General features: G+C 45.3%; 2 protein-coding genes across 6 annotated transcripts in view; both read left to right on the top strand.

Moving 5' to 3' along the window:
• The first annotated feature begins 216 nt into the window (after nucleotides 1-216).
• Nucleotides 217-3,667, top strand: LOC143892328 (stearoyl-[acyl-carrier-protein] 9-desaturase, chloroplastic-like). Of its 4 annotated transcripts, XM_077396861.1 has the most exons (4): nucleotides 231-354; nucleotides 907-961; nucleotides 2,155-2,650; nucleotides 2,908-3,667. In XM_077396861.1, exons 2-4 carry the CDS (start codon nucleotides 933-935, stop codon nucleotides 3,466-3,468), a joined length of 1,086 nt encoding a protein of 361 aa, XP_077252976.1. In that variant the 5' UTR covers nucleotides 231-354; nucleotides 907-932; the 3' UTR covers nucleotides 3,469-3,667. The 4 variants fall into 4 exon arrangements, with proteins under 4 accessions (XP_077252977.1, XP_077252976.1, XP_077252975.1 ...); XM_077396862.1 differs by lacking the exon at nucleotides 907-961 and having other exon boundaries at nucleotides 217-354; XM_077396860.1 differs by lacking the exon at nucleotides 231-354 and having other exon boundaries at nucleotides 805-961.
• The window catches only part of LOC143892329 (uncharacterized), a 32,093-nt gene continuing 10,733 nt past the window's right edge, over nucleotides 226-21,585 (top strand). Inside the window, exons 1-2 of one of the 2 annotated variants that reach the window (XM_077396865.1) lie at nucleotides 226-354; nucleotides 16,320-16,457. In XM_077396865.1, coding sequence (XP_077252980.1) covers nucleotides 226-354; nucleotides 16,320-16,457 — 267 coding nt within the window. Of the gene's footprint in view, nucleotides 355-15,800; nucleotides 16,055-16,319; nucleotides 16,458-21,585 lie in introns of those variants that run through there. The other variant, XM_077396864.1, reaches the window with a different exon arrangement.

Here is a 21,585-nt window from a genome sequence, read left to right as displayed (position 1 = left end):
TTTAACGCTTTCTGACGTCAAATCACGTTACGAGGGGCGCATAATCCTACAGCGAGGCGAAAAATCATCGCTCTAATTTAAAGAGTTATCGAACGGGTTGGATGTTCTCGTAGATACAAAACCCAGAAATCGGCATTTAGGTAATTTCGTCAAAAACCCCGAACCTAAAACCCTGGTTTCCTCTCTTTATCTTTCTTCCTCCCATTGCAATACAGAGAGAGAGAGATGAATCACATAGCAGCAGCTGAAGAACGCATAGTCTCAGAGAGATTGAAAAGGAAACTGAATGAAGTAAATGTAGCAGCCCAAAATCAACTTTCAGTAATACAGGACCATGTCAATTTCAACCTTCAGGTTTTTCCTTCTTCTTCTTTTTTGTTTCCTTCCTTCTCTAAAACTTCTTTGGGAATCTTCAATTTTTATCAATCTGGACTTTTCTTCTCTCTTAAGATTTATCTTTCATTCATTTATTCACATACCCTCTTGGTCGTTTTTATTTCTTTAATTTTCAGTTATTTTGGAATTCATTCTCTTTATCATTTGTTTTATATAAAACTGGGTTTTTTTTTTTGGGGGTTTAACATGATAGTATATGTGAGAGCAGCGGCTCACTTTTCCGCAGATTTTGTCTTCATTCACGAGGTGGCTGCTCTCACATGCAACAGGCATCCGCGAAATGCCTTTTGCAATGGACGCTAGCAAATCCCAATTAAAAATGTATCATTAAAGGCCAATTCAGTAATTTATGAAGATGGGAAGGTTTTTTTCCTTATATGGGATTCTTATAAATCTCCTTCTCCCTTGTCTTTCCCAATACATATCTCTCTCTCTCTCTCTCTCAAATGGCTCTCAAAACTTCTCTCACCTTTCAATCTTGGAAACATCTTTTGTGTTTTCCTACAACAGTGAAACGTAGATCTTCAGGGGTTTGCATGGCTTCTACGCTTAACTCCAATTCTACGTAGGTAACTCTTAATCCATTTTAAGTAGGAGTGTATATTTTTCCAATTTGATAGAAGATAGATAGTTGGTTCTGGCTCTGCTTGGTACTATTTATTGATGCGCCTTATTGTTTTTCCTCTTTAATTCATTGGTAATTGTGTTTATTTTGTTGGTTTTGTGATCATCTGGCCATATATAATAATCATATAGGTATAAGATGTTGTCTTTTCATTAGAAATATATATAAATATTGAATTTCAAAAACAAACAAATAAATAATTAAAATGCCATATTAAGAATGTTTCTTGTTGAAGCCATATGTATGAGTTGATGAAGCCTCACATTGATGCGGCAATGCGTTTTCTTCGCTATTTGAAGCGATCATCCTATCAAGGAAAAACATAACGAGGAAGAGCTTTTTACCACCCATTTTTTCTCTTCTTTTTTTTTCATTCGAAACTGGGAAACGATCTTAGCGGGATTTTGAGTACTTTTTCTCAAATTTTGATTAAAACACCTCCTACCTGTTCTTGGTGATTTATGTTTCAACGGTAGAAAGGTTCGTTTGAGTAAGTATTGTCGCTCAAGTCAATTTACTGATATTGATAATCTAGTCTTCCCAAAACATTATTCGATACTTTTCCATGCATTGCTAGAAACAAAATGAGGTTTTCCAAAATTAGAAGGCTAACAAACCTTGAGTTTTGGACAAAGGAGCAGCTAATACTACAGTGATATGGGTATAAATCTTTGTAACAACTAACAAGGCTTCATCTCCTTATTCACACTCAAATCAACATGGCCTTAAGTGATTAACCTTAGGGTGTGTTCAGAAACCAATCCCCGCATCCATTCTATTGTTAATAAAAATATCTAAAAAAATCAGGAAAATCTTGTTCGCCAAACCAATCCAAACCTCTTTCTACCTGTTTCATCATACCCCCACAAAAGGGAGAATGAGTTTTTTTTCTTTTTAAGACACATGGATCTGGTTCGGGAGATTCGTTTTCTCCACTTTTGTCTGCTCTTCCTGCCAAAGAATACCTTGTTTTTCTCTGATTCATATACTATTTATACAACTTTAATGTTAAAAAAAAAAAAAAAAATCATGTAAACAAATACGTTTTTCGTATTTATTATGATTTTAACAACTAGTAGTTTTATAACTCTATCACATAAGCTTCTGAGAATGATTTGTTCTTGTTTATTTAGGGAGATCAAGAAGACTTTCAACCCTCCCGGCGATGTAAATGTTCAGATCACCCATTCTATGCCTCATGAAAAAATTGAAATCTTTAATTCCTTGCATGATTGGGTTGGGGAGAACATCTTGGTGTACTTGAAGCCTATTGAGAAGTGTTGGCAACCGCAGGATTTCCTTCCTGACCCTGCATCAGAGGATTTCTATGAACAAGTTGAGGAGGTAAGAGAGCGAGCGAAGGAGATCCCAGATGATTATTTTGTTTGCTTGGTTGGGGATATGATCACAGAGGAAGCTCTTCCTACTTACCAAACCATGCTCAATACTCTTGACGGTGTTCGCGATGAAACAGGTGCGAGCCTTACGCCTTGGGCTATCTGGACGAGGGCTTGGACTGCCGAAGAAAAGAGGCACGGGGACCTTTTGAACAAATATCTGTACTTGTCTGGAAGAGTTGACATGAGACAAATTGAGAAGACAATTCAATATCTGATTGGATCTGGAATGGTAAGATCCTCACTCCTTACTGTCATTGCTCTTTGATTTTTTTTTTTTCAATCTCACACTATAGATTTTAGAAACCAAGTATCAGATTAGAATTCTTTGGTAAAACTGTGAGAATTCTAACAGTGATTCTTAATGTTCCACAACCTCAATTCATATTGTATGTTATTGATTGCAAGAAAAATATAATATTTTTGAATTGCACTTCCTATTGTTATATGTAATTTCTCAACCAATTCTTTTCCTCTGTGTACAATTAGGATCCCCGGACAGAGAACAGCCCCTATCTTTTTTTTGTCTACACGTCCTTTCAGGAGAGAGCGACTTTTATCTCCCATGGCAACACTGGTAGGCATGCCAAGGAATATGGGGACATGAAATTGGCACATATCTGTGGAACCATAGCATCAGATGAGAAGCGTCATGAGACTGCGTACATAAAGATTGTTGAGAAGCTATTTGAGATTGATCCTAATGGCACGGTTCTTGCATTTTATGACATGATGAAGAAGAAGATCACAATGCCTGGCCGTCTAATGTATGATGGCCGGGATGAAAATCTGTTTGAGCACTTCTCGTCTGTTGCCCAAAGGATGGGGGTCTATACAACGAAGGACTATGCAGACATAATCGAATTCCTGGTTGGGAGGTGGAATGTGGAGAAAATAACAGGACTCTCGGGCGCAGGACAGGAAGCCCAGGATTACCTTTGCAGCTTGGCACCAAGAATCAGGAGGTTAGAGGAGAGGGCTCAAGGGAAAGTTAAGGTAGCACCCTCCATGCACTTCAACTGGATCTTTGATAGAAAAGTGAATCTGTGAGAGAGATGACTTTCTCTAAGCAATCTTCTCAAATCATAGTATTTTCTACTTGCATCAGTTGCTCTATCCGAGTTTGCAAAATGTTCCTTTTATATGTATGTTGTGTTTTCTTGTGCTGAGGAGATGGTGTTGAGTGTTGTCAAGGTTGTATAAGCTCTTTTGATTGATGATATGATAGCAAGCTTTTGTCTTTTGGTGACATCACTATTTGGAATGGTAGTTATAGGTTACCTCATCAGTCATCATGTCAAAAATGAAAAAAAATAGAAAGGAAGAATAAAGGGGAAAGAAAGAGTACTCATTTCCCATGTTGGAAAAAAAAAATCTTGCTGCCAAGAAAAGTAACAAATAAGAGATTGTTGGAATAAAACAACTAGACGGAGGGATTAGATGAGATTTAAGAGAAGAAAATTGTTCTCTAGATGCCAAATATATAGAGAATGAAGCCCAAGTTGTTGCACTAGCCAAGAGATTTCGAAATTCACTAAAATGGCTTGTAAGAGAAAAAATGTTGAGAAAATATAATGGACCAATCCGATCCGATGTTGCACAAACAAACACAAAAGTAGAACTAAAAATAAGCCACAAGATGAATGCTGAGATTGTATTTGGTTCGTCCAAGATGCCTACATCCACAGGCAAGGACACAATGTTCACCATGAGAAAGCAAAATCACAAGGATTCCAATGGATAAACCTGAAACCCAAAAGACAATACACAAGAGAAGCCAGAGAGAAAGCCCACGAGAAAACTAGAGAACTTCTCTCTCCCCCTCCTCTAAGGGCTACTGATATCTGCACGGCCACAATTTCGATAATGGGAAGAAGTCACCTTGTTTTACCAGCTGTCAATAGCTTTTTGGGAATTGTAAAGCCTCGACAGCTGTTTAAACATGACCGGGTGCAAAAACTCCAGCCTCTGACAGGCCACCACCTGTCCCACCACCTGTCCTGGGAGTAGGTGAACTCCAGCCTATCACAGGCCACCACCTGTCCTGGGAGTAGGTGAGCTCCAGCCTCTAACAGGCCACCACCTGTCCCGCCACATGTCCTGGGAGTAGGTGAGCTCCAGCCTCTAACAGGCCACCACCTGTCCCACCACCTGTCCTGGGAGTAGGTGAACTCCAGCCTATGGCAGGCCGCCACCTGTCCTCGCACAGGTCATCCCACGTCACCACGTTTCCCTCTATAAAAGGGAGTTCAAATCCCAAACCAATGGTAATGAAAAATCTTCTCTACACTCAAAACTCTTAAAACTAGCTCTGCACTTCTGCTCATACTGACTTGAGTGTCGAAGGGCCTGTCCGAAGTAACACCCGGGTTGGTCTTCTGACCTCGCTTGCCTTTGTGCAGGACTTAGCTTTCTCAGCAGGACTCAGTCCCTTCACTCCACATCGCTCTGGTCCCCCAGGACTCCGTTCCTCTGGTCACTTAGCTCAGCTCTTACGTCACTGTCGTACCTGTTACCGATTTTCGGTCTAACAGATTGGCGCCATCCGTGGGACCCCAGAACTAAAAGCTGTTCAGATCGCTTATAAAATGGCAGGGCGCAAGAGCGCGGGGGTACCAACTGCACGGACTGATCGAGCCGTGCTGCCTCGCAGGACCCGAAGTGAGCGAATCGCTTCGCTAGTGGTGGCAGCCTCTGCTACAGCTGAACAGAGCCCGGCTCGTTCGGAACACCTCAACCCTATGCCTACTCCGGACCAAGTTCAAGCTCTTTTCCAGCAGATGACGGCTCTGGTCAGTCAATATCAGCAGCTACTCCAAGCGCCTGCCCAACCTCCTCCAGAAGCTTCACGACCTGTACGGGAAAGGTCGAATGTCCACGGGGGAGAGTCAGCACGCCAAGGAGAAGACTGGACTCCCCACTCAAGGCAAGTCCATCACTCCAGGGCCAGGCATGCGCATACGGAGCCTCACCATCGCCGAAGGTCGCGGTCCCATTCTCCGCGAAGGCCCCGAGCTCGTGAAAACCGCACACAGCAAGAGAAGTCTCGGCCTCGTCAAAAGAGCCCGGAAAGTCAGTCCGGCTCTGCGGCGAGCCCGTCAGTGGAGAGAAACAGATCACCGGGCCAACCGGACCGCAGAGCTGATCCGATGCTTCAAAGGATGGAAGAAATGGACCACCGCATAGAAGAGCTGGCAAGAGATCATAGCCGGCCTACTATGCGGGCGTTCTCAAGCAGAACGCCGTTTACCGACGATGTCCTAGGTGCCCCAGCACCCAGAGGGTTTAAAATGCCTACCGTCCCGCAATATGACGGAACCACTGACCCAGTGGACCACTTAGAGACATTCAGAGCGATGATGCTCCTCCACGGCGCATCCGATGGCTTCCTCTGCAGAGCATTCCCGACAATACTAACTGGTGCGGCTCGGGACTAGTACTCCAGGATCAAACCAAACTCCATTAGCAACTTTGAAGATTTTGGGGACGATCTGGTCCGCCATTTCATGAGCAGTTGCAAGCCAAGGAAAACTACAGCATCCCTGATGGCCCTGCGACAGGAGGATCACGAACCTCTCAAGACGTTCGTCCGCCGCTTCAACAGGGAGGCACTCCAAGTACCTAATTTGGACCCCTCAGCAGCAATGAGTGCGCTCCTTGCGGGCGCCAGATCCAATGACTTCCGCCGCTCAGTGGCTCGCCAAAATCCGCACTCACTGGCGGATCTAACGGCCGGAGCTGAGGAATACATAGTGGTGGAAGAAACGCTGCAGCCCTAGACTTGACTCGGAGGAGAACCTCTGAGGACAAGAACCCTACCAAGCAGCGTAGGGAAGATAGAGTCGCCAGAAGAGAGAAGTCCCCCCAGAGGAGAGAAGAGAACTTCACGCCCATCAATACCTCCCGGAAGCACATACTGGTTGCGATCAGCGATGAAGAATTCGTAAGGTGGCCAGCTAGAATGATCTCCAAGGGAAATAAGAGAGACCAATCAAAATACTGTCGGTTCCACAGGGACCACGGCCACGACATAGACGAATGCTGGCAGCTCAAGGAAGAAATTGAGCAGCTGATAGGCTGGGGTTACTTGAAAAATTATGTCCGAAGTGACGGCCGCAGACCAGAAAGAAGAGAAAAGAGTCCTCAAGGCCGCAGCCCTCGACGGTCGCAGCCGCTTCCTGTCCGGAGCCAATCCCCCCTGCCACCTAGCTCACAACCAGAGGTGCCGCGATCCTAGCCATGGGGAGTCATTGGCACAATTATGGGCGGACCGGCCGCTAGGGGCATATCGTCTGCTGCTCGAGAAGCATATGCACGCCGAGTCAACGCCGTGCATACATGCAGCAAGAAGATGAGGACGGAGAATGAGATCTCCTTTTCAGATGCGGATCTCGACAACCTGATACTGCCACACGACGACACATTGGTCGTAACTATGCTCGTCGCAAACTGGGAAGTAAAGAAAATCCTTGTGGACAATGGGAGTTCGGCAAATATTTTGTACTATCACGCTTTCCAGAAAATGATGATAGGCGACGACCGCTTGAAACCGGCGAACTCAGATCTGTTCGGTTTCTCAGGAGAGGTTGTGAAGCTGGAGGGGCAGATTGAACTTCCAGTCCTCATCGGAGAACAGTCCTGCCAAGCGTTCACCATGGTCAATTTCCTGGTAGTGAGGGCCACTTCGGTCTATAACGCTATCTTAGGACGACCTGGGCAGAACCTGATTCGTGCGGTGGCTTCAGCGTATCACCAGAAAATGAAATTCATAACGCCAAACGGTGTCGGTGAAGTTCGGGGAGATCAACCCCAGTCCAGGGAGTGCTATGCAATGGCACTCAAAGGCAAAAATGCAGTGGGATCGCTTCCGATTGAGCTACTCGATTTAAGGGACGAATTCCGGGGGACTCAACCCGCCGAAGACCTCATCTCCATCCCTCTGAGCAAGGACGATAATGAGAAAGTCGCCCAGATCGAATCCTCTCTAAGCAGCAGCATCCAGCACCACCTCACCGAGTTTCTTCAAGACAATGCGGATGTCTTTGCGTGGGCTCCCACTGACATGCCTGGCATTGACCCAGAGATCAGCACGCACAGACTCGGTGTTGACTCAACCTGCAAGCCGGTGAAACAGAAAAGAAGGCATTTCGCTTTCGATAAAAGAGAAAGTGGAGAGGCTCCTAAAGGCTGACTTCATTCGGGAGATCCGATACCCGGACTGGTTGGCAAACGTAGTCCTGGTCAAGAAGACAAATGAAAAATGGAGGACCTGCGTTGATTTCACTGATCTGAATAAGGCATGTCCCAAGGACAGTTATCCGCTCCCGAAAATTGATCAGCTCATTGACGCCACCGCAGGTCACGAATTACTGAGCTTCATGGACGCCTTCTCCGGATACAACCAAATCAAGATGTATGAATCAGATATACCAATGACCTCCTTCGTGACAGATCAAGGGACCTACTGTTACCGTGTCATGCCCTTTGGTCTCAAAAATGCCGGGGCTACTTATCAGAGGCTCGTGAACAGACTTTTCCAAAACCAGATCGGCCGTAATATGGAAGTCTATGTTGACGATATACTGGTCAAAAGCCGAAGTGCACAGGATCACGTGTCAGATTTGAGAGAAACATTTCAGGTCCCGAAAAAACACAGCATGAAGCTGAACCCCACCAAGTTCACTTTTGGCGTAGGCTCAGGAAAGTTCTTGGGGTTTATGGTAAGTCAACGAGGGATAAAGGTCAATCTAGAGAAGATTAAGGCCGTGGTGGAACTCACTCCACCCAAAACTATCAGAGAAGTACAGCGGCTCACAGGAATGGTAACCGCGCTGGGGCGCTTCATCTCGAAATCCGCAGAGAGGTGCCTACCCTTCTTCAACGCGGTCAAAGGACTCAAGACTGCGCCCTGGACAGAGGAATGCCAGACCGCGTTCGAAGAATTGAAGCAATACTTGTCCTCCCCGCCACTATTGACAAAGCCGGAACCAGGTGAGGAGCTACTCCTGTATCTCTCCATGAGCCCTACAGCTCGGGCAGCTGTCCTAGTTCGTGAAGAGCATCACCAACAGAAACCCATCTACTATGTCAGCAAAGTTCTCCATGATGCCGAAATCAAGTACCAGCGGGTCGAGAAATTGGCTTACGCGCTGGTAATGGCGGCCAGGAAGTTGCGGCCGTATTTTCAAGCCCACACTATAAAAGTCATGTCCGATCAACCGCTCAGACAAGTTCTCCATCGACCGGACATCTCGGGACGACTCGTGAAATGGGTCGTGGAGCTGAGCGAGTTCGACATCCAGTACGTGCCAAGACCAGCGATCAAGGCTCAAGTGCTGGCTAACTTCGTGGCTGAGTATACCATCCCCCAGTAGATCACCGAGGTTGAAGTTGTTCAAACCCAGCTATGAAAAAATCAATCACAACTGAAGAATGCACAGCAGGAGGAACTGAAACAGAAACCATCCCCATACCCTCAGGACAGGATCCATCGCCCTCCGGACCGCTCTGGGAAGTATATGTGGATGGATCTTCAAACAAGGGTGGCTGTGGATCCGGCCTCGTTCTCACCGGACCTGATAACTTCACTGGAGATTATGCCCTGAGGTTCGGATTCCGCGCGTCCAATAATGAGGCGGAATACGAAGCCCTCCTCGCCGGGATGAGTCTCGCAATCCAGACCGGCGCCCAGAGGCTTAAAGCGTACTGCGACTCCCAACTGGTTGCAAATCAGATTCAAGGAGTCTATGAGGCCCGCGACGAGCGTATGGTCAAATACCTCTCCAAGGTCCGCCAGTTAGCCAGCAAGTTCAAAAGTTTTGAGGTCATCAGAATCCCTAGAACAGAGAATACAAAAGGCAGATGTGCTGTCCAAGCTGGCCGCCTCCGGATACACCACCCTCGGGAGTATATGTATGGAGTTCTTACAGAAATCTAGTATCGAAAGTGAGGCCGCTGAAATAATGCAAGTGGAGCACGAATCGTGCTGGATGGACGAAATCATTGAATACCTGTGCAGCGGTAGACTTCCTGAAGCCAAGAAGGAAGCCCGCAAAGTGATACAGAGAGCCGCCCGGTTTTTCCTCAGTAATGAGAGTCTGTACAAAAGATCGTACACCCTCCCATACCTGAAGTGTCTCCGGCCAGGCGACGCCGCTTACACTCTGCAAGAGACGCACGAAGGAATCTGCGGAGAACATCTGGGGGGCAAAGCCCTGGCAATCAAAGTGCTACTCAGAGGTCTGTACTGGCCCACCTTAAGACAAGACTCGTTGAATCTGGTTAGAAGGTGCGAGAGATGTCATAAATTCTCTCCCACCATCCACCAGCCTGCCGTGGCGATGGCCCCGATCATCAGCCCACTCCCCTCGCAGTATAGGGGATGGACATCCTGGGCCCCTTTCCTCCGGCCTCCGAGAAACGCTCGTTTGTGGTGGTGGCGATTGACTACTTTACCAAATGGGTGGAGGCTGAACCTCTAGCCCAGATCACAGAGTGCAGAACTTCTTCTGGAAGTCAGTAGTTTGCCGATTTGGGATTCCCCGCGTTTTGATAACAGACAACGGTAAACAGTTCGACTGCCGGAACTTTCGGAAGTTTTGCTCCGACTTAAAAATCGAGCAGAGGTTTACTTCAGTAGCTCACCCGCAGACCAATGGGCAGACGGGAGTGATGAACCGAATCCTACTACAGGGGATAAAAACGAGGCTGGATGACAAGGCTGGCCGATGGGCGGATGAGCTTTACCATGTCATGTGGGCGTATCGCACCACTCCGCGCACACCAACGGGTGAATCACCATTCAACCTGTCCTTTGGAACAGAGGCGGTGATACCGGTCGATGTAGGCACCCCGTCTCCCAGAGTCACCAACTTCAATGAACAACTCAATGGTGACGGGCTCCGCGCGAATCTCGACTTATTGGAGGAAGCCAAGGAAGAATCCCGAATCAGAGTCGCCGCCTACAAGCAGAAAGTTTCCAACTACCATGATTCGAAGCTACGTCCCAGAGAATTCCGTACGTGAGATCTGGTCCTGAGGAAAGCTGTAGTCTCCCAACCAACGAAAGTCGAAAAACTCTCCCCGACCTGGGAGGGGCCGTATCGAGTAAAATAAGTTATTCGCCCAGGAAGTTATAAGCTGGAGACACTGGAGGAACACCTATTATCCCACGCATGGAACTCCAAGAATCTCAGGAAATACTATCAGTAGCCAAAACGTCAGGCGTGAAAGGTGATTTTGTAAATATAAATACATGTTAAATATGAATAATATGAAAACTCTTTTGCAGATCCCCACGCCTCTTGGAAACCCAGTTCACTAAAAACTCGGGTACTTATATTCGGAAACCCAGTTCACTAAAACTTGGGTACTTATATCTGGAAACCCAGTTCACTAAAAACTCAGGTACTTGTTATTCGGAAACCCAATTCACTAAAAACTCGGGTACTTATATTCGGAAACCCAGTTCACTAAAACTTGGGTACTTATATTTGGAAACCCAGTTCACTAAAAACTCGGGTACTTGTTATTCGGAAACCCAGTTTACTAAAACTAGGGTAGTCGCTGCTTGGTTCGCCACGGCTTGTCTCCGCAAAGGCCGGGAGCTCACTCCTGGTCCGGAACCAGCCCGGATAGCAGAAACCAAAGCCGCTTAAAACCCAGTTCACTAAAACTTGGGTACTTATATCTGGAAACCCAGTTTGCTAAAACTTGGGTACTTGTTATTCGGAAACCCAGTTCATTAAAACTAGGGTACTCGCTGCTTTGTTCGCCATGGCTCGTCTCCGCAAAGGCCGGGAGCTCACTCCTGGTCCGGAACCAGCCCGGATAGCAGAAACCAAAGCCGCTTAGAAACCCAGCTCACTAAAACTTGGGTACTTATATCTGGAAATCCAGTTCGCTAAAAATTGGGTACTTATTATCTATTTGGAACCTAGCTCTCTAAACCTGGGTATCTGACGCTTGGAGACCCAGTTTACCAAAACTTGGAAACTCGCAAGTTAATTTATTTCAAATGTCTGCCCACAGCAAGAAATCAAACAGTGTTATTATTCAGAGGTAGACAAATGGAGAGCAAGTAGACATCAAAGTATGATTTCTATTCATAAAAGAGTAGGGCCTCAAAGAACCATTAGAAAAGATGAGAGCCTCAAAAAGCTGCTACAAAAGTTGGGTCTCTAAGGACCATTACAAAAAGAATCAGATGAGATGGCTCAGAAAGAAAAAAGAAGAGAGCTCAAAAGACCCCGTGGCTGCCGCTCCGAGGTAAGTCCTCCTCCGGGACCACTGCGGCGGAAGTAGCTGTCGGCTCCTCATCAACAAGCGTCGGTGCTTCAGGAAGATTCAGGCCAGTCAAGGTCGCGGTCAGGTTGGACGCTTTGACCTGCTTGAGACAGTTGAAGTATCCAATCTTGTAGGCCTCACTGGACAAACTGAAAAGTTCATCCTCCCGCTTTTGTACGGCCTCTGCGACGGCCTCCTTAACGGCCGCTATCTGTCTCTCCTTGGCTCTCTCCCTTTGGGCGTTAAGGGCTTCGGCTGCTTTCTGCTTCTGAAGGGTCAACTCCTCCCTAAGCAGCTCCTTCTCCGCCTCCACCCGTCCGATACTCGTTTGAAGCTCCTTAGCCTCCATCGCCAGCTTCCCATTCTCCGCTTCTGACTTCGTGATTGCTTCAGAGAACTTCTTGCTCTTCCCTTGAAGATCATTGAAGTACACTCCAATCTACAGGTACAGACAAGCAGGTGTTAACACGGGAAAGCGAAGCAAAAGACGGACAGAAAGCGAGCGTACTCGTTGGCCATCTTACCTGATAAAGTGAAGAAAATACGGCCTCTTCGGCCATAGCGGGCGGTTCATGGAGAACATGCTGCTTGTCTTTGCTAAGGATACACTTGCTCTGGATCTCGACAGCTACTCGGCTCTCGCCAAGGCCAGTATCATTTTTCTGAACGGCCCAGTTGGGCCGAAAAACATTGTCTCCCGCCTTCGCTGGGGGAGGACGGGCTCCGGCTCCAGCGGATGCGCCACCGGATTTTGAAGAGCCAGTTCCTTGGCCAAAAGGACCAACCAGTTTCACCGTGGTTCTGCCTTTGGGAGGCGGTGCAGGCGCAGTGTCTTGGGTATAAGCCGGACTCACCATCTCGGCTGCTTTCCTTTTTTGGCTCTGCTGGGCCACTTGCTGAGCCCCCAGTTGAGCCCTTGGAAGAGCCCCTTGCCTTATTCTCTCAACTGTTGACTGTTGCTTCATCTCTGCAAGCGAACATAAACAGAGCAGTCAGAAGCGAAAAGAAAAAACAAACAAAGTTCAGAACAAGTCTAGCCACATACGTGCCGGAGTCGCACTACTAAGACCAAGCCCGACCAAAATTGGTTCCCTCGAGAACTCTCCGTAATGAATGAGGCCCCCTCGTTCCATCTCCTCACGCATTAGGGTAAACGTCTTCATATCGTGGCCCTCAAGATACGGCTTGCGACTCAACGCAACTGTGTCAGGGACATCCCATGTTAGAGGAACCGGTCAGGGCTCGCTGGACTCCCTGTCCTCAACATAGAAGAATTTGTTCTTCCACGAGTGTATGAAGGAAGGAATGCCAGTGATTATTTTCAACTCTGGGCGTTGGCTAATGTAAATCCAGCCCCCCTCCTTATGCCTCTTTAAGTGTGCGCAAGCGCGAAATAACGGCATAGATAAGTCTCTCTCTAGCCGGCCCTGGACAAGATAGACAAAGCCCGTCAGTAACCTCCACGAGTTCAGGGCAACCTGAGCTGGGGCCAGTCCATAATATTGAAGCACCGCGATGAAGAACGGGTGCAAGGGGAACCTGAGTCCAGCCCTCGACGACTCATCATAGATGCAGAGGTCCGAGCTTTCGTTACAAGCCCTATCTCCCTCTGTCGCTACCCTCATCCCAAACCTCGGAGGTACACAGTATTTGTCCCTGATGTCCTTCATCATGGACTCGTCAAGATAGTTCTCCTCGACAAGAGCTCGCATGTTGTATTTGGGATTGGCCTCCATCCGGGCCCTAGCTACGACCTCAACGGCCCGGCCAGGAAGAAACGTTGTGGATGCCTCAGCAACGTCACTACCAACACTCCCTTCTGCTCGAAGATAACTATCCGTTGGAAGTGGTTTGACGTTCAGATCCAAAATCACCTCATCCTGATTTCCCCCGTCATCGCTATCTACAATTTCTACTCTAACATCCGGACCAATACAGTATCCTCAACCGGACTAGACTTTGAGTTACTGGAAGAGGACTCTGAACTGGACTCCGAACCGGACTCAGAACTAGAGCTAATATGGGACATGATGAAGAAAAAAAAAGAAAAGCTGAGAAGAATACCGGGCAGAGTAGAAAGCTCCTAGTCCGCGCACGACTCCAACCACGCACCTCGCAAACCAAATTGGTAGAGCAGAGAGAAGAAGAAAAGGAGGAGAAGTAAAAAGAGAAAAGTGAAAAATAAGAAGGTAAAAACCTCCTTTTATAGCCTTACCCAAGGCGGTGTGCATTTAATGAAGGGCACATACTTCTAGGGCGTTTGAATGGTGCCACGTGTATGACGGACACACACTTTCTAGGCGAAGGCGTGGGGGAATACGCGCGTATCTCCAAGAAGCTAAGGGCCTAAGGGTCTCCGGACTGGATATGACACGTTCGCTAAACGACAAAAGTCAGTCCAGCCCAAGCCGGACTGGATATGACACGTTCGCTAAACGACAAAAGTCAGTCCGGCCTAAGCCGGACTGGATATGACGCGTCACGCTAAACGACAAAAGTCAGTCCGGCCCAAGCCAGACTGGATATGACGCGTTCGCTAAACGACAAAAGTCAGTCCGGCCCAAGTCGGACTAGATATGACGCGTCTCGCTAAACGACAAAAGTTAGTCTGGCCCAAGCCGGACTGGATATGACACGTCTCGCTAAACGACAAAAGTTAGTCCGACCGGACTGGATATGACGCGCTCCTTTAAACGACAAAAGTCAGTCGGCCGGACTAGATACGGCACGTCCGCAAAAAGACAAAAATTAGTCCGGCTTAAGCCGGACTGGATATGACGCTTCGTTAAACGCCAGTCCGGCCCAAGCCGGACTAATTTCCAGGCCGGACCGACGATTTCCGGACTCATTTCCGGACTGGATATGGCGCGCATCGTTAGAAGCCAGTCCGGCCCGAGCCGGACTCATTCCCAGCAAATTTTCGGACTCATTTCCGAACTCATTTTCGGACTCATTTCCGGACTGGATATGGCGCGTCGTTAGAAGCCAGTCCGGCCCGAGCCGGACTCATTTCCAGCAAATTTCCGGACTCATTTCCAGACTCATTTCCAGCAGATTTCCGGACTCATTTCCGGACTGGATATGGCGCGTCGTTAGAAGCCAGTCCGGCCCGAGCCGGACTCATTTCCAGCAAATTTCCGGACTCATCTCCAGCAAATTTTCGGACAGACTTCGCCCATTCAGGAATGTAATTCACCACACTTCCCCAAGTCACTACAATGACTTGGAGAACTGGGGGGCAACTGATGGGGTGCAAAAACTCCAGCCTCTGACAGGCCACCACCTGTCCCACCACCTCTCCTGGGAGTAGGTGAACTCCAGCCTATCAAAGGCCACCACCTGTCCTGGGAGCAGGTGAGCTCCAGCCTCTAACAGGCCACCACCTGTCCCGCCACGTGTCCTGGGAGTAGGTGAGCTCCAGCCTCTAACAGGCCATCACCTGTCCCACCACCTATCCTGGGAGTAGGTGAACTCCAGCCTATGGCAAGCCGCCACCTGTCCTCGCACAGGTCATCCCACGTCACCACGTTTCCCTCTATAAAAGGGAGTTCAAAGCCCAAACCAATGGTAATGAAAAATCTTCTCTCCACTCAAAACTCTTAAAACTAGCTCTGCACTCCTGCTCATGCTGATTTGAGTGTCGAAGGGCCTGTCCGAAGTAACACCCAGGTTGGTCTTCTGACCTCGCTTGCCTTTGTGCAGGACTTAGCTTTCTCAGCAGGACTCAGTCCCTTCACTCCACTTCGCTCTGGTCCCCCAGGACTCCGTTTCTCTGGTCACTTAGCTCAGCTCTTACGTCACTGTGTACCTGTTACCGATTTTCGGTCTAACAAAACATATTAAACCATGTTGGCGTCATGTCATTATTAAAGCTTGGTCCACGGTATATCAGCCTCTTTTTTAAAACGTTAATTTGGCATGATGTCTTCGCCCCCCACGTAGGATTTTGCGCCCCACAGGAAAGCGTGAATTGTGGGCAGACGCCAGACTTTAACGCTTTCTGACGTCAAATCACGTTACGAGGGGCGCATAATCCTACAGCGAGGCGAAAAATCATCGCTCTAATTTAAAGAGTTATCGAACGGGTTGGATGTTCTCGTTGATACAAAACCCAGAAATCGGCATTTAGGTAATTTCGTCAAAAACCCAGAACCTAAAACCCTGGTTTCCTCTCTTTATCTTTCTTCCTCCCATTGCAATACAGAGAGAGAGAGAGAGAGATATGAATCACATAGCAGCAGCTGAAGAACGCATAGTCTCAGAGAGATTGAAAAGGAAACTGAATGAAGTAAATGTAGCAGCCCAAAATCAACTTTCAGTAATACAAGACCATGTCAATTTCAACCTTCAGGTTTTTCCTTCTTCTTCTTTTTTGTTTCCTTCCTTCTCTAAAACTTCTTTGGGAATCTTCAATCTTTATCAATCTGGACTTTTCTTCTCTCTTAAGATTTATCCTTCATTCATTTATTCACATACCCTCTTGGTCGTTTTTATTTCTTTAATTTTCAGTTATTTTGGAATTCATTCTCTTTATCATTTGTTTTATATAAAACTGGTTTTTTTTTTGGGTTTAACATGATATCATTTTCTTCTATTTGCTTGAATTATTGTTGCAGCAAGCCTACTTCAAATGTGCATACGAATGTTTTGACAGGAGGAGGAGGCAAGAAGACATAAATAACTGTGTGGAGAATTGCAGTATTCCTGTTGTTAGTGCCAACAATCTTGTTGAGAATGAGATGGCCAAGTTTCAAGTAAGATAAAACCTCTCTTCTATCTATTTTGTTTTCTGCGTCTGGGTTCTGGGTATTTTGTTAAATCAATGTAGAAATTTCTGTTCCTGAATTGGGGTGGTTGTTGTAGCATCTACCTTGTAATAATAGGGTTTCTGCTTGTATTGGTTCAAAAGCTTAGAAAGCTTTGCTGCTCACTATCCTGTTCTAACAATCTAGAAGTTTTAATTTCCAAATTAGGGTGGTGTCTTTTTTATTATATTGGTTTTTGCTATATTGATTTTTAAAAATGTCGAAAATCACTGTTTTGCCTGGAACGCTGTTCGTTCTGGTACGTGGTACGATGTACTGTGGTAGCCTTGTACGCGGTACGATGAGGGTATGCTATGTTGGTTCGCTATTCGGGGTCACAGGTTAGTTTGGAGCGCTAATTCGGACTCTCACACACACATAAATAATTTCATATATTTTTAACAAGAATATTATTCCATAGTACACAATACATGCATTTAATACATAAAATGTAAAAACCTCATTTATGTCATACATATTTTTTCATAAAGAAAGTTCCCGTTGGAATATATAAATATCGTTCCATAGTCCATACTACATCCATCTAATAAACAAACAAAAAAAACTCATGTATGGCCTACATATTTTTTTTCAAAAAAAAAGCTCTAGTTCTAATCCAACCCAAAATATATCAAATTTGTAGCTCTCTCTCCATCTCTCCCTTAGTCTATATGCATCTCTCTCTTTCTCTCCTGCGGGGCGCTGCGGGTCGTCATTTTTGGTGATCTGGGTCGCTAGTGAACCACGTTTGGGATTGTGCGACCCTGGATCACGGGTCGGAGGGTGGACGACGAATCCAGTAACTATGGTCGGGTTTTGGCTGCCTTGTACAAACAATATAGATTTTTCTTTGTAAGTTTAGAATGGTTTCTTCTTCTTTTTTTAGGTTGTTGAACATTGGTTTTGGATATAGTTTTCAAACAATGTTAAAAATTTGGTTCCTGGATTTGGATGATAATTTCAGCATTTGGTGAAAACTGTAGAAAGTTTCTTTGCTATTGGTATCAGTTTTAGGCTTTCTTGTTGAAACCAAGTGCTAAAGCTAGTTCTTGAACATAGGTGGTTGTGGAAAGATTTAGTATTTTGGTTTTCACTATCAGGTTCTTATATGATGGATGCATATATTTTTCCAAGAAAAAAAATATGAGCAGGCAAGTTCACCAATTTCAAGGGACGCATTGACCATCGAGAACGTGAGAGATACTGAGTGAGGCGGATTGGTAGGTGTATCACTGAGGATCTGGTGCTTGGGGTTGGGGGTGAGGGAAGACGTTCGGCGGTAGATGCGTCTGTTTTCTGTATTTTGTCTACTTGTTCCGGTCCATTGGGTGGAGGCTTAGGTGGTCAGGGCATGGCGGAGCCTCCGTTGGGCGCGGGCTCATATGAGGCTGTTATCTCGAGAGGTATGTCGACATTTGGAGGGGATTCCGGCGTCACGGGGTAGGAAAGCCTATGGTTCTTAGTGCCTTCACATGAGGTGATACTTGGGTCTTGGGTGGCTCATCTGATGCTAGGGGAGCTGGAGAGGTGGTTTTCCTTAGCTGGCAGTGTTCGCGGTCTAGTTTCAGTGTGGGCATAAGCTAGGCTGAGGTGCTAGTTTATGCACAGTAAGTTATGGACATGGATGGGTGCGCCCTGGATTTGTTACAAAAGCAAGGATGCCTATTTAGGAGTTTGATGCAGTGACATAAGTATTTTCATGTGTTTACTAGAGTGGTCTGGTGGGAGGTGCGCGAGGTTCCCATGTGTGCCTAGACGATAGACTTCTTCACACTCTTTTCGACGGATGACTTGGGGAGGTGATATTTTTGACCAGTTGTGCTACCGAGGGTTCAACAGGGAGGTGGCACGTCTTTGCTCGATAGACTTCTTCACTCTTTTCAATGGACAACTTGGGGAGGTGATATTTTTGGACCTGTTGTGCTATCAAGGGTTTCAATGGTCTGCCCTAAAAGTTTTGCGTGGATCTAGTTAGGGGTGCAACTCGGGTTGTTTTTTGGGAATTCGGGTTGAGCTTTTACCTCAAAATCAGGTCAGGTTCGGGTTGATTCCAATTCATTTTTTAGCAAATGTTAAACCGAACCCGACCCAAGTTGCACCTCTAGATCTTGTGAAGGCATGACCTTTTTTGTGTTGGCCTCAATCAAAGGGGATCTGTCTTCAAGATGGGCGGGAGATGGTTCCATTAGAATGGAGGGTTTGGATCAAGCAGCTTGGGTTTCTGAGCGACTGGCAGAGACAAGGGTGGTGCTTGTTCATGTCAAGGCATCTCATAGTGAGGTTGAACAGAGGTAGGATATGCGGAGGTGGCAGTTGAGGTGGCTGCTGGGTCTGAAGCTAGACCATTATCGTCCGGGCACATGGCAGGCTTGATCGACTTGTGGTGGGAGGTGTTGACATGGATTCAGGGTTTGTGTCGCTGCTACACTTTAACCTAACAGTCCAACCTGTGATGTTTGCTAGTCGCCAGGTTGTAGTGGGGCTCGGGTTGGGTAAGTGTAGGCCTGACGTGGATACTGTTGCTGGACTTGTTTCAACTTTGAGCTTGAGTCCTAAGAGCGAGTGTCTTGGTCTGTGTTGTGAACATTGTTTTGAAAATCTTACGATTTACGGTTCGATTTACGATTCTTAGGCGAAACGATTTGAATCCCATGATGAATCTTAATTTGTATGAATCTTACGATTTTTTATTGAATCTTACTATTCGATCGTAAATCCCTCTCATTAGAAGGAAGAAGACAGAGGGGGATTAGGACATCGAACGAATCGAACCAATCGAGCACAGAGCATTTGTTGAGAGCATTACTCACATCGAGGTGGGAGTCGACGTGGGAGACTACCATAATAAGGACAACATCGATTCCCGTCTTTTATGATTAATATTTCTCATTTGATGTTTGAGACTTTGAGAATTGATATGATCATGTGTCTTTTTTTAAAGATTATTAACCAAGATTCATGGTTTTGGATGAGAATTAGATGATAAGTATGTGTCAAGTTTGTTAGCAAACAATTTGTATTACGATATTGAATGCTTATCATGGTAGTTTCTGTTTGAATTAATGAATTTGGATGAAAAATGAATAATTAGCTATTTTTATTCTTTAATTTATTTAGGGAAAATTCTCAAAAAATTGTGATTTTTATCCGAAATTCTCAAAAAAAAGGTTAAGTTGGCTAATTTCTCAAAAAAGGGGGAAACGCATCCCCAGGAGTGTTTTTGGACGAAAATGCCCTTTGGGCACTTTTCACCTACCATCTTCTTACCTTCTCCCTTATCTCTCTAGTTTTTTACTCTTTTTTGAAATTGAAATCTCCCTCCTCTTGAAACGACGAGCTCTTGGCCGGAGAAGACGAGATTTTCGCCAGAAGGTCGTTCATTTTCCATTCTTCGCAAACAGGTGCCAAATTGGCTTAATGGGTCGACCTGCAGGTCGACCTTTTCACCATTTGACCAAACAGGTAGGAAGACTAATTACAGGTCGACCTTTACCATTCCGTTAGACAGGTGTAAAACAAGTTAAAACGGGTCTACCGGTTCGATGCAATTTTTTTTAAAAAAAAACCCAAATGTCGTTTGCGGAAACCACTCCCCATAAAGACCACTTCCACACCTCCCCCCCCCCCCCCAATTTTTACTCTGAAACCACTATTTATACCTTGGAACCACTACATAATGGTAAATAGTGGTTCCTACGTATAATTAGTGGTTCCTAGGTATAGTGAGTGTTTCTGAGTGTTTAAAACCCTATAAATACAGTCATTCTCACAAGTATTAGGCCATCTAAACTATAAACCACCATAACATCCGAGTGTTTAGAAAACTATTTAACCCATTGTTCATAAATTCATTGCAACACTGACACCCAATGAAGTACTATTAGATTGTGTGAAGCAATATTTCTACTTTGGAACTACTATTTATACCTTGGAACCACTATTTATAGCTTGGAACCACTACATAATGGTAAATAGTGGTTCGTAAGTATAAGTATTGGTTCCTAGATATAATGAGTGTTTATGAGTGTTTAAAACCCTATAAATACAGTCATTCTCACAAGTATTAGGCCATCTAAACTATGAACCACTATAAGATCTAACTGTTTAGACAACTATTTAACCCATTGTTCATACATTCATTGCAACTTTGACATCCACTGAAGTAATATTAGATTGTGTGAACCACTATTTATACCTTGGAACCACTAAATACTGGTAAATAGTGGTTCCTAGGTAAAATTAGTGGTTCCTAGTTCTAATTAGTGGTTCTGAGTGTTTAAAATCCAATAAATACAGTCATTCTCATTTTTTATAGTGGTTTTGATTGCATAACTATTTCAATCTCACAATTTAAACTCTCGGAACGGAACAAGTATTATGTCATCTGAAATATAAACCACAATAAGATCTGACTGTTTAGACAACTATTTAACCCATTGTGCATACATTCATTGCAACTTTGACATCTACTGAAGTACTATTAGATTGTGTGAAGCAATATTTCCACCTTGGAACCACTATTTATACCTTCGAACCATTGCATACTGGTAAATAGTGGTTCCTAGGTCTAATTAGTGATTCCGAGTGTTTAAAATCCAATAAATACAGTCATTCTCACTTTTTATAGTGGTATTGACTGCATAACTATTTCAATCTCACAATTTAAACTCTCGGAACAGAACAAGTATTAGGCAATCTAAACTATGAACCACGATAAGATCTGACTGTTTAGACAACTACTTAACCCATTGTTTATACATTCATTGCAACTTTGACATCCACTGAAGTAATATTAGATTGTGTGAAGCAATATTTCTACCTTGGAACCACTACAAACTGGTAAATAGTGGTTCCTAGGTAAAATTAGTGGTTCCTATGTATAATTAGTGGTTCCTAGGTCTAATTAGTGGTTCCGAGTGTTTAAAATTCAATAAATACAGTCATTCTCACTTTTTATAGTGGTTTTGACTGCATAACTATTTCAATCTCACAATTTAAACTCTCGAAACGGAACAAGTATTAGGCCATCTAAACTATGAACCACGATAAGATCTTACTGTTTAGACAACTATTTAAC

This window comes from Tasmannia lanceolata, unplaced genomic scaffold (assembly GCF_043159265.1).
Source record: "Tasmannia lanceolata isolate RefF3 unplaced genomic scaffold, GAP_Taslan_0.1 ptg000015l, whole genome shotgun sequence".
NCBI classification, from domain to species: Eukaryota; Viridiplantae; Streptophyta; class Magnoliopsida; order Canellales; family Winteraceae; genus Tasmannia; species Tasmannia lanceolata.
The sequence above is the reverse complement of the archived record's forward strand: the minus strand, read 5'-3'. Positions and strand labels throughout refer to the sequence as shown.

Bases quoted from the DNA above. Each gene is read 5' to 3' on its own strand.
- LOC143892328 (XM_077396860.1), top strand. From the start codon at position 843: ATGGCTCTCAAAACTTCTCTCACCTTTCAATCTTGGAAACATCTTTTG. The intron at 962-2,154 runs GTAGGTAACTCT...TTGTTTATTTAG, and splicing joins ACGCTTAACTCCAATTCTAC to GGAGATCAAGAAGACTTTCA. The intron at 2,651-2,907 runs GTAAGATCCTCA...GTGTACAATTAG, and splicing joins ATCTGATTGGATCTGGAATG to GATCCCCGGACAGAGAACAG.